This window comes from Zychaea mexicana (assembly GCF_025766255.1).
Source record: "Zychaea mexicana strain RSA 1403 chromosome Unknown BDB00scaffold_31, whole genome shotgun sequence".
Lineage (NCBI taxonomy): Eukaryota > Fungi > Mucoromycota > Mucoromycetes > Mucorales > Lichtheimiaceae > Zychaea > Zychaea mexicana.
In genome coordinates this window covers 132,165-144,233 of record NW_026516694.1, presented here as the reverse complement: position 1 = coordinate 144,233, position 12,069 = coordinate 132,165, and the positions used below count along the sequence as shown (strand labels likewise).

Below are 12,069 nucleotides of genomic sequence, written 5' to 3'. Positions count from 1 at the left end.
AGAGTGCGTTTCTGCTAACTACTTAAAGAGCATCATCGATGCCGGTATAGGCTAGTAGATTGTGATTTTCATGTCCCACAGCCGCTGGTGACATCTTTAATACGTTTTTGGTGGCAATAGAAGTCAGCGTGTCGTAAACCTGGTCGACCGAGGCATAGTTATTTTTACCAAGGAGCAACGCAGCAATACCGGTAACATGCGGGTTGGCCATACTACGCACAGCACATTATCATTAGTATACATGAAACAGAGATTAAGGGTATAAAAAAAACACAACATAATATTAGGGATCTTTTGTCACCCGGTTTTCCACACATTACCTTGTTCCATCCAAACTGTGCGATTCAGTACCAAGCCAGCTACTGGTGATATCCACTCCTGGGGCGTATAGTCGTACACATTTGCCAAAAGATGAGAACATAGGCACGTTGTCGATGTTGTCCGATGCGCCGACAGCAAACACAGCCGCGTTACGAGACGGGGTGTAGGCACAGGCGTCATCGCCGGTATTTCCCGCCGCGACAAAAACAGGGACGTTGCGTTCTCGAGCAAGACTGCTGAGTGCACTGTCGATCAATTGAGAGGGTGGGCCGCTTAATGACAAGTTAATGATGCTCTTGCCTGGTATGGCAACATGGCCCACGAATGATATCGCTATATGAGAATAATCGTTACAGGTAAGTACATTCATAAATAACAAGTGTATAGGATTACATATGTAATGTGCCTATATCATTTACCGCGAAGTAAAGAAACAGTAGAGCCATCGCCTTGTTTGTCAAGTATTTTGATGCTGTGAATCTGCGCCTTTTTAGCCACACCAAAGGTAGTACCACCAATGATACCCGCCACATGTGTTCCTGAAATCAAGTATGTGTTATGTAAGAGGGAGAAAAAGAATGGCTGGAATCTACTATCCGGACAAGGGTCGTCATGATATAAATTTTCTTACCGTGGCCTGATGCGTCGTTATCATCCTCGTATTCGATAAAGTTGGCATCTCGTGTAACGCGGCCCTTAATATCAGGATGGTCGGCATTGACGCCTGTGTCAAAAACATAGACATGTACTCCTTCCCTATAAACAATTTTTAAAAGATGAGCTAACCAACAGACAACAGCGCTTGTTTGCAACACAACACTACCAAACTATGAAGAAATGTTTTATTCACCCTGACATTGCATCGTCGAATATGTTTGATTTTAGATCATCCTTGTCTCGATGGGTGATTCTTGCGATGCCCCAGTTTGGAACGGGACTTTGCACCTGGCGATCCCGTTTCTCAGCTGTTGCTGCAATCGATGCTGCTATGTGGTACACTTGATTAGGCTCAACGTAATCAATGGCATCAAGCTCGTGTAGATAATCGGTGAATGGTGTGTCGAACGATCCAACTACTGCTGAAAAATCTTTGCCAACTTGAATGGTATCCATGGTAGGCTCGACGGGTGCCATTGCCATCTTGACGCCTCCTCCAGCGGCCTGATGCTGCTTTGATTGATATAATGCATAATGCTCACGGATATATGAGCTTGGTTCAAATGCTGCTGCTACATGACGTGAAATAGAGTAAGTTTAATTTCTGTTTATAAAAGCTACTTTATATTTTGTGGTTATTACCTGTTATAGTTGCATTATTGTTCTTGTGTGCAGTCGCATCCTTCAATTTGACGATATGCAAATTTGCAGCTGCTGCATTGGCACCAACAGCCCATACTGTGATCCAGAAGCTAAACGTTTTGACTATCATGATTACAAAGTTGAAAAGAGAAAGTAGGCAGACGAAAGAGAGAAAGGGGGGTGTTCAAATGCGGCAATAAAGGAGAGGTAAAGCTTTTATTGTTTCCTAGACAACAAGCATCGTACCAAATGTTTTATTATTATTACGAAAATGGCCGCGAGCAAATACAACATATAACAACACAACGAAAGAAGAAGAAAGTATGTTTGTTATTACAAATTTCTGACAGGATTTCATGATGCGTTCAATGTACGCCATCGTTGACCAAACATTTGCACAATGTAGATGCAACCACCACTCATGATGCTCATAACAGCAAAGATGGTCATAGACCAGCCATTCCCAATTGATCTTAACATGGTTGGAGCCATCAGTGGTGTACATCCTGCGAACGTACTTCGTAATAAGTTGGACGCACCAATGACAGATGCAGAGTACCCATTGTAGGCATCTACCAGGTAAGTGTTACTTGGTGTTTGCACGATGCCAACGCCGACTCCCACTATATTTAAATCATGACCGAAAGTCAGTTCATTGCAATCCAAACATCCGTCCACATGTTTCAAGATAATCATAAAACAAAAGACGAAGTCTTACATATAAATAGTCCCGTAAGACCCGCAGCTGCGTGAACATGGGCCTGAACGCACCATCCATAGATGAGCTCGCCTATAGGCAGTAACAGAATACCCATCCACATGGCCGAGAGACGTATCTCTGGCTCCAACTGCTGTTGCTGCCCGTGTTCTTCTTGCTGTTGCTTTTTCCGTCGCAGCAACCAATCAGCATGTTTGCCAGAGAGCACGGCGCCCACTGCATTTCCAACACCATTTGCAAGATAGGAGAGTCCAATCTGTGAGCTAGTCAGCTGATATCGATATCCGAGTTGATGGGGTAAGCTAGAAATGACAAAGTACATGAACCCGTACGCTAGCGCATACGGTGTCGATGCCAAGAGTACGACAGGTTTGGCTAAGAATGTAAATGGTCGTGTAAATGTTTTCAGCATAGATTCAGGAGGTGCGATCGCTGCTGCTGTTGCCGTTGAGACTGCTGCTATAGACGTTGTGATTGTTGTTACCGATGTAGCAGATGGTATTGCTTCTGGTGCTGCTGGCCGTGGCAGACTATCTAGTTGCTGCTGTCGGCTTCTTTTGTCGTTTACAGCCTTTTCCCTTCGTTCTTGCAGTTTCCGTCGAATTTTGCATCGTTCGAGAACAAGTGCTGAGGTTTCTGGAAGGAAGAACAGCATAAGGATCAAGACGAATCCGCCCATGCCAGCGAGTGTCCAAAAGATATAGGTCCATCCGATATCTGATGAAACGCATATGTTACTTCTCGGTGTATATGAATTAGAGATCAAGGTGGTGACTCGTAAGGCACTTACACTCGTTAATATAGCCTCCAGCAATAGGTCCAACTACCGGACCGATAAGAGGACCAAGAAAGAATAAGCCCATTGCGTTTCCACGTTCATGAACTAGAAAAAGATCTGTGATAGTGCTGTGTGCATTTCAATCACGTAAGCACTCGTTGTGACAAGCCATCTACCTTTTAGAAAGAACCACCACGTTTTCTCTTTTTCCGGTGTTTTTCTTACTGACCCTGCGCCAACAGCTTGAGCTGCACTAGCACCGATCGATTGGAAAATGCGCATCACAACAAATACACCAATGCGTTGAGACAATGCACAACCTATGGTAGACCCTACGTAGATGGATGTTGCCCCAAGATATATCAAGCGACGTCCGTACCGTTCTGAAAGTGCTGCCCACATCATTGGCTAATAAATCCATTATATTTAGACTCTTTTACACAAGTAGCCCAATTCATAAAATATTACAACAGCCAACAATGACAGTAACGTTTACTTACGGCAATCCCCTGAGTAAACACATACAATGAGATGGTGGCATTGATCAACGTGCTCGATGCACCGAGAGAACGCCGTACTTCGTGCACCGCCGGTACCTACAAATTAATTCAATGTCGCAAATTCATGCACAAGTCCAATGTCAGTAACACAAAAATTAGAAAACAGTGCCACACACACAATTGAATCAATACAACTTGCATAAATCGAACTGCTGAGTGGACCGAGGAAACCCTGCAACGCTACGATGAATAGTATAAACCATTTTCGTATAGCAGACATCTATCATGTAACTAAATGAATTTCAAAATCTCTTTTTTCAATCTTGAAATATGTGCAACCGACCTGCAATGGTTGCAATGTCGTAAGGATGGGCGCCATGGCCATATCCATGTCGTCGGGCAGACAATCGCTATGTGGCTGTTCTTTGCTTAATGTATGGCTGTGCATGTCGGGTATAGGGGTCTTTTCATCATCAATAATGGTTGACAGACTATCTGGGTCTGTCAAGGGGAGACTACTATTGTTGTCCACAGTGATAGTAGTGGTTGCTGTATTACATGTGTGACTTGTCGGTATTGGTGATGACAGCGGTTGAGAAGTAGAAGGCTGTCGAGCCATGTTTTTCTACGTATGTCAATAAAATAAGAGAAGAGAAAAAGAATGAAAGAAAGAAAAAAAGGACCAAGTTGTTTGTATACCTTTTTTTCTCGGTACTTTCGTTCAGATCTATTCTTATCGTCACTGGCCTGACAGAGAGTCCAAAAGAAATGACGGTGACAGCACTACAAATAAGAATAGAGAGATATAAACAGAAATGCATATGATGATGATGTATTTAAAGGGGTTGGCTACTGTTCAGGATCAAAACGAGAGTGCAAGTATCTTCGAGGAAGTCGTATCTTATAACGGAAGCGTCTTTCTTTCCCACAAAAAAAGTGTGTTTTCCTTCTTCTTTTTCTAATTGTACCCGCCTGACCTTTCTCTCTCTCTTTTCTTCTCAATTCGCTGCTAATCTAGCGAGGCACGATACAATATTCGTATTTTCATTTTGTTGTTATTATTTTGAGAATAAAAGCTGTGTTTTACAGATGCATTCTTCTAGTGACTGCGATATGTACATAGTGCTCATGTTCATGCCATTTTGCTTGATGATTGGAAATCGGTCCGAATCGGCTTGTCCGATGGATATATTCTTGGCTTTTCTCGTATAAAAATATGCTCGGTCCAGCTATACCGGGGTATATGATTCATTCCTGCATTCTTTTTTATGCGAAAGTTAAAAAAGCATCGCACAATTCGAAGAAACAAAGTGAGGTCGAATGGAGGAGTAAGTAAGCAGAAAAAAAATGTGTTGTCGTTTCTATCTCGTCGGAATTAACCGTCCAAATCCTCGTCGTCGTCGTCATCTTCTTCCTCTTCTTCAGCTGTTGTCGTGGCCATAGCCAGTAGCTCAAATTGGTCGTATGCATCTGTCGCTGTAGTTTCGTCAAGTCGATTTTCCTGGAAAAATTGTAACTCGTCTGCCCAATCTATCACATAATCCGTCTCGGCAATCTTGGATATTGCCCGAGCTTTTCGGTTTTCATTGGGGTCAAACTCAGCAATGTCGCTAACAAACAAACAAACAGCAACAGAAATTGCATTTATTAGTAAGCGGTTAAACGAAAGAGACAAAATGCACGAGGGTGTGATATAAATTAACATCATCATTACCTATCACTAATTCCATAGAGATCTTTCAAAGACGCCTTTATACGTAATAAGATGTACATTGCTATCGCCGACTTTGACGCAAGCTGATCGATCCTGCCGCTGTTGCTATTCTCGGACCGACCATTATTTTTCCTCATATACTGGATATAGGAGACCAGGTCCGCACACGATGTCGCCTGGATTCGGCTGATATGGTATAGTAAGTGGAACACTTCGTCGGATTGTGTGAGCTCCAGTGCAATGACGTTATCCGCGAGGAACCGGAGATAGTATACATCAACCTGCACAACAACAACATATGTTAGCCTACACCATTATTTGCTGCTACTTTACATTGTCCAGATCCTGTTTGGTCTCGTTTGTAGTCCCTCAAAAATGCATATATACATATTTGCACTCTTACCTCTTCCACTGTTGTTTCTTTAAGATCAAATTTAAAAGGCTTTAATAACGAGCTTAGGAAATCGACCTTTGGCTTTTTCTTTTGCTTGATAATACTGAATGTCAATCCAAAGAGGGCATCAAACTTGGTATCGCCACCACTGATTCGGTAGCCTTTGAAGAATATTAGGATGAAACATTAATATGATATACACTGCCGCAGCCTCGATCCTTCAAGTTTCTCGTTATCGTGTTTACCTCTAGCAGTGATACCAGCATGCAACTTTTGGTATTGAAATGCCTTGGTAAAATATTGTGGAAAGTGTGTATACAGCAGTGTGCCGTATTTGTCATGGGCAAACCGATGGAGGTAATAAGCTTTGTGTCGTAAAGCACTGTCTGGGCTTGTCTCTGCAGCAAAGATGGCGGGCATACACTGTGGGACACATGCATTTCCAAGTTAGTTCGATCTTGTGAACAACGAAGAACAACAATACTTCCGTCTCTCCTGGAAAAAAGATACTATACCAAGACTGGATGTGCTAATCCTTGACGCATAACCACAGATATAACTTCATACGCAGCGTAGCGTAGTTCACCCGAATCGTTGATAGAACATTCCAAGATCTTTCCAAGGTACCGTTGCATAAGCGAGCCGTTTACGCCCAGTTCTGCAAACTCTGCTGTGTTTCCCAGCAATACATTCACATCGATTTCCTTCGTATACAAGGACGCACCCGCGACTATTATTAAAGAAGTGTTACTTTCATATCTCTTTGCTAGTTTAAGGTTTCTCTTTTATGGATTCCTCCGCAGCTCTTTACCTTCTTCATTCTTTTTCAATCTGTTTTCTTCTGACGCAAGAAAGTCATAATACACTTTCATAAGCCGCGTTTGCATCATCACAGAGCCATTATCAAAGATATCGTCCATTAATTCCAAGCAAGCTTCGGTTGTTATTAGCGTCGGGTATCGCATAAACAAATAACCTACAAAAAACAAATTTTAACTTTCTTTCCTGCAACTGAAAGCGATTCAGAAGAGCTATTCAAACTTTACCAAGACTCTGAAGCGCTGCCAATCGTATGGAGGTATTGTCAGCATATTGATGCCACTTGTCGGTATACCAGAACAGTAACTTGAAAACGGTCGAATCGATGGTTCCCTAGTATCACAGAATAGCATGTTAGATGAGTAGCCCTACCTGTGGAGATGTTGCTATTTTATTTAATTTTTTACCTCGGTAATTTTATCAAGCGCCTTCATCTTTTCTGGATCTTCCTTCCGCTTGCCGTCGAAATCAAAGTATTGGCATAACAACCCACAAATAGCCAGTAGCTTAGTAGCATTGGTAGCCGGTCGATCCAACGCGCTTTTTTCTCGAATGACTTTCTGTAATCCTCTCAATTTAACTATATATTGCTCAACAGCTTTAGTTATTGGATACGATTACCCTTCCTCTTCCTTTAAAACAGACATTATTACCTATGCACGACCCTAGGATTCGAACCAGGATCCCATAGTGATGGGAGATTCGACCGACAATAGCGCAAAGACAGGAAACAGTGCTGGCCGTAACCTGAATAGTGATGACATAGCTTTTTAGAATACTTTTCGATTATAACACCTTTTTCGAGACGAACAAAATTTAAGGATAGCGAACCTCGAGGGGGCTTGTGCCCACCAGCTGAATAAGCACACGCTCAATCAGCGCAATAAAATCAGGATCATGATACTTGATACGAGGCAAAACATCCTCATAGATGTTGAGAACATGACGTGCTAATGGCCAATCGTCCTTTGAGAATATTAGGTATAAGACGGATGCACTGCTCTTTGTGTATATCTGATTTTCAGCTGATATGACCCGTCATTTACCTGCTCAGATACACTCAAGTAAGGCTGGAGCGCTGTCATCTGCGTTTCACGTAGCAAATCAGGGCAGACTTTGATGAACGAGTGTGCAGTAACCAGACAATACTTGAATTCTCGCATCTCTCCAGCTTCGTCATGTGCCATCATGCTCTGGAACAGGCAGTCGATAATCCATTGGAAGACCTTTTCGAACCATATCCGCGATTTGTCGTTGCTTGTATCCAGAGTCTATCATTGGGGTAGGTTGGGGGTATCAGAGGAAAACCGTATTGAATATGTTCGGTTTGGTCACGAGAAGAATAACCAAGTCAATATCCGCTGCTAATGCTAATAAAATTACCTTCTGAACAATCTGCGAAAGTGCTGTAGTCTTCCCACCCTCTATTCGAGAAGCGGCTCCGGTGATAATATTGGTGAGGGCCTTTATCCGTTCTTTGCGTGCTTTGGGGGCATTGTCATAGGATGATCCAAAATAATCGCCATCATCCTTATCGATATCTTGAAATGGAAAGAATAGCACTTCTTGTGACATTTTGAGTGCAAGGTCACTAATCCCCACTTCACTGTCGCTGATTCGCAAAATCAATTTTGATGCAATATCAATCTTGAGCTCCTCATCACTGCACTTGGAATAGAGTTCACGCAGCAGTTTGATGACTCGTTTTCTGACATTAATTGCAGTATCCTAAAATTTCCCAAGTATGTTATTGTCTACCATTCTTTTTCAGGAAAACACGTATCTTTCTTACCATGATACGCATGCTCACAATGTCGTATAGTTTACGTGGGACATCGGTCTGGCGGCCCAAATATTTGGCAAGAACCTCAACAGCTGCATCACGAACCGAGGGTGAGCTATCGTGTATACGCTGTATGATTGGTATCCTGATACGAGACTAGTATCGATCGATAATATTAAATCTTGTCAATAATTACAGCGTGGATGCGGAGGGCTTTGGTATATTAACAACGTCCATCCATACCTCATCAAGAATTTCTGGAACACCATTAGCGATATGTCGAATTGCCTTGACAGCCTTGTTTCGATAAGTAGCAACATCACTATGAAAGCATTCCATGATCTCTGCCAAAAACATATTGAAGCTTTTGTATAAAGTGTTGCGCGAAACGAGAAGCTCGGATAATAAAGTAAGATCTGCCCAGCTCATCTCAGGAAACTCGAACAAGGAGCTTTACATAAAGTAACAGATATAGTTAGTTGATGATGTTTTGACGACGCTACGTTTTTGACATAAAAGTTTATATGTGTACCTTTTGCTAGCCCATTGTTCAGGATAACGCCCACTGATGCCGCCAGCGACGGAGAGGTAAAAGGTACGGCCCATATTGACTTGAAGGGCTTCTTGGATCTCGGATCCCCATTCTTGTTCATTCTTTTGCGTCGCTTTCGTCCAACAACTTGCATAGCTGAATCCCCAAGCGCATAAGTGAAACTGTGTGTATTCGGTAATAGCATTCAATAATTGATCTTTATGATAGAAAAATACGTGCCTGTAATAGCTATTACAGCACCAGAAGTAGGGCAATATAAAACATTAGAGATTCTTATTTACCTGGCGTGCTGTATCGTTGGGCTGATCGAAATGCTCGTAAAGTTTCATATGGCACTGGTGAAGTAAATCAATGACGTCCGGCGAAGTGGTGCTGTTTATTTCCGAAGGAAGTTTCTCGTATAACTCGTAGATCCATTTGGGGGTGAGAGATGCCGAGGTCCCTCCGCTGACCGAATCGATGCCGGCCTTGATTCTGCATGAAATGATGCCAAGCCAGTCGATAGCAAGTGATTTTAAATACAGCTCAGACTTTCTAGATTTGAGTTTGGATGTCTATATTGCCATTATCCGTGAGTGAATTCCCTTCCATACAAAACATACATACAAGTGATATTTATAGATCCCCTTACCAATATCACACTGAGCACCTGCAGAAGGAGTTCCGCAGCAGGCCACTCTGGCTTGCCCAAGACTAACAGCATGTCATTTAACGTGCTTTCTAATATTGCCCGATATTCTGCCACTGAGTAGCTGTCGCGTTTTCTGGATTTACATCTATCGGGGTTTTTCGGTTTTTTTTTACATTAGTGGTCATTGATCACAAAGCAATTCACAGCAAAAAACTCGGACAACTAATCCCACAACTTACTTTGACACAAGATGTTCCAGGAGATACGAAGCACTTTCCGTTGCAGCGTCAATGCCACTTTTCCAGAAAGAAACTGTCTTTTGCGCCATCTTTTGCTGAAGATCTTGGATCTGTGCGCTGTCACCTTCCTTTCGGACCTTTTGATACCGCAGTTCCCATTTTCGAAGCCATTGACGGTGGTCCTCCATATCCGCGGTAATCGTACAGCACTGTACCAGCTGCATTAAGAGGGCGCTCATGACATGGATCTTATCGCCACTACCACCTCGCAGTCGATACCGTTTGACCGTTCGATCCATCGTTGTCAAGGAGTTGAGGCTGGTCAGAATCTCGGATAGGATCCATTTCCGATGCTGTGGATATTTGTTGAATAAGAGACGCAAGACATCCAATGCCGCCATCTTCATCTGCTCATAAGGATTGATAATTGTGTCGCCGCCTGTCGTAGAACTTGTCTTCACAAGGCAAGAGTGATTCTCGTCCGTGTAATCATGGAAAAACGCACCGAGAGCAATGTAGCATAGGACGATAATACCGTGGTCATCCAAACCTTCCATCGGTAACAAGTTGTTACTAATACGGCAAAACAGGTGAGTGACTAGTGGTAGCATACGTGATAGATGGTTCTTCGCTACTGGTGTCGCTTCCACGAATCGCAAAAAAGCCCGCGCGTCGTTGTTCACTTGATAAATCCCCATTTTTGATGAAAAGTTAGCAAGAACAAAACAATAATAACCCTTGTCCGTGATCATGCCAGACCAAGACATATGAATATAAAGAGGAAAGGTGCGTCATGGGGGAAAAGCGCACTTACAGCTTGTCGCGTCTTCTTCAAAGCCATTCAAATCAATGAGTGGATAGATGGTATTATCCAACTGACTTCGGACGTATTGCATACATGTTAAGACTAAGTTTTCGGGAAGATGCTAAGCAAACATAAAAGTGGTTTTGTCAACAAATTGGGAATGTCTTGTGCAGACTAAAAGAACCATCGATTATTACCTGCTTATCAATTTTGCAAACAGAGTATAAATCGACTATCATGGCAGCGGCTTCCAATCCGCTGACGATTCGATCCAGCATTTTGACAATTCCAGCATAGCCGGTTTTGCTCTCTCGTGCTTTCGCATATGTCGAAATAATTTGTAATTCCATTGCCTGGACACAATGCTGCTCCATTGACCGGATAATTTGTGCAATCTTAGGAATAAGGTCGATATTGCTTGTAACAACACGATATTGTGCTGCTTTTAGCGCAAGTGCGGTGAACTTTTGCATTGTTGAAGGTTGCAATAAGGGCGGATCGTCTATGGTCAGTATTGCGTTTTTATCGTCGGCGACAGCATTACTGTCGTCGCCATCGTCATCTATATTATCCAGTCGTTCAAGTATAATGTCCACAAAAGCTGAGAGTTTCGCGAGTGCCACTATATCATATATTGTAGTATTGGGTCATTTAGTGATAGTTACTCCAAACTCCATCTGTTTTTATGTTTCTTTCCGACCCAAGCAATCCATCCCAGGAACATGAGAATTGAATCAATCCCCTCGTTGACAACATGCTTATACCTTCTCCGCGCTTCTCAAACGAGTCTTCGCCTTTTTCATGTTGAACGTGCCGTCGCTGCTCCTCGTCTATAGAGTTATCTGGTGGCGGGCTGCTGCTGCTAGTGCTGCGGGCCCGTGAAGGAGGTGGTGGAATTTTTTCACTTGGTTCCGTATCTTTGAGATCAGACGATGACTGATCGATCTCCATTATGCGTAAGGGCGATTCTAGTTCTGATTCTCCTTCGCTCATTGCTTCTGGCGACGGGATGTGGTTTCGAGGTGGTGCTTTTCGTTTCTTCTCAGTTCTTGGAGTGCTGTGACTGGAAGGTTTTTGAAGTTGCATTCGACGTAACGGGGATTCTATTTCTCGCAATGGCGATGGTGTCTGCTGCTGTTGTTTTTGGGTAAATGCACGACGCCTTGTCAGTGGTATATCATCTTCTTCATCGCTACTGTTACTGTCGCTATTATAAATGGTGTTGTTATTGGCGCATTCGCTGTTGTCGTCCTTGGTTTTGTCATTCGTGGTGTTGGTGGCGGTAGCAGGAGCAGGAGAACTATCGTTATTACTCTGCTGAAGTAGCTTTTTTAAAACTGCTGCTCGTTTTTCTGAAGCTGTAATCACTCGTCGTTTCTTTGTAGGATGTTTATTATCTTCATGCGCTCGTAATGGCTTGGACTTTTGACCCTGTTTCTTGGAGGGTTCCATTTTGGTTGGTGAATGATAAAAAGAATTGGTGAAACACGAAAAAACAGAAATAAACGCGTCGGT

General features: G+C 42.9%; 3 protein-coding genes across 3 annotated transcripts; all 3 read right to left on the bottom strand.

Moving 5' to 3' along the window:
* Positions 1–22: 22 nt before the first annotated feature.
* Positions 23–1,434, bottom strand: BDB00DRAFT_762608 (peptidase S8/S53 domain-containing protein; the record flags this gene model as incomplete). The annotated part of the gene is made up of 5 exons (XM_053119343.1): positions 23–212; positions 321–654; positions 741–860; positions 953–1,077; positions 1,172–1,434. The coding sequence occupies 5 exons, from the start codon at positions 1,432–1,434 to the stop codon at positions 23–25; spliced, it is 1,032 nt and encodes a 343-aa protein (XP_052980282.1).
* Positions 1,435–1,974: 540 nt separating this feature from the next.
* Positions 1,975–3,896, bottom strand: BDB00DRAFT_762647 (major facilitator superfamily domain-containing protein; the record flags this gene model as incomplete). Its single annotated transcript, XM_053119344.1, has 7 exons — positions 1,975–2,243; positions 2,339–2,713; positions 2,870–3,055; positions 3,129–3,244; positions 3,346–3,524; positions 3,617–3,693; positions 3,791–3,896. The coding sequence occupies 7 exons, from the start codon at positions 3,894–3,896 to the stop codon at positions 1,975–1,977; spliced, it is 1,308 nt and encodes a 435-aa protein (XP_052980281.1).
* Positions 3,897–4,658: 762 nt separating this feature from the next.
* Positions 4,659–12,067, bottom strand: BDB00DRAFT_956160 (sister chromatid cohesion C-terminus-domain-containing protein). The gene is made up of 21 exons (XM_053129652.1): positions 11,319–12,067; positions 10,752–11,176; positions 10,564–10,675; positions 9,750–10,431; positions 9,511–9,655; positions 9,161–9,433; positions 8,859–9,040; positions 8,570–8,777; positions 8,336–8,482; positions 7,927–8,271; positions 7,590–7,814; positions 7,375–7,509; positions 7,197–7,290; positions 6,951–7,123; positions 6,771–6,876; positions 6,536–6,700; positions 6,240–6,454; positions 5,970–6,147; positions 5,734–5,885; positions 5,331–5,611; positions 4,659–5,226 (listed from the first exon to the last, which is right to left on the bottom strand). The coding sequence occupies exons 1-21, from the start codon at positions 12,004–12,006 to the stop codon at positions 4,992–4,994; spliced, it is 5,166 nt and encodes a 1,721-aa protein (XP_052980280.1). The 5' UTR covers positions 12,007–12,067; the 3' UTR covers positions 4,659–4,991.
* Positions 12,068–12,069: the final 2 nt, after the last annotated feature.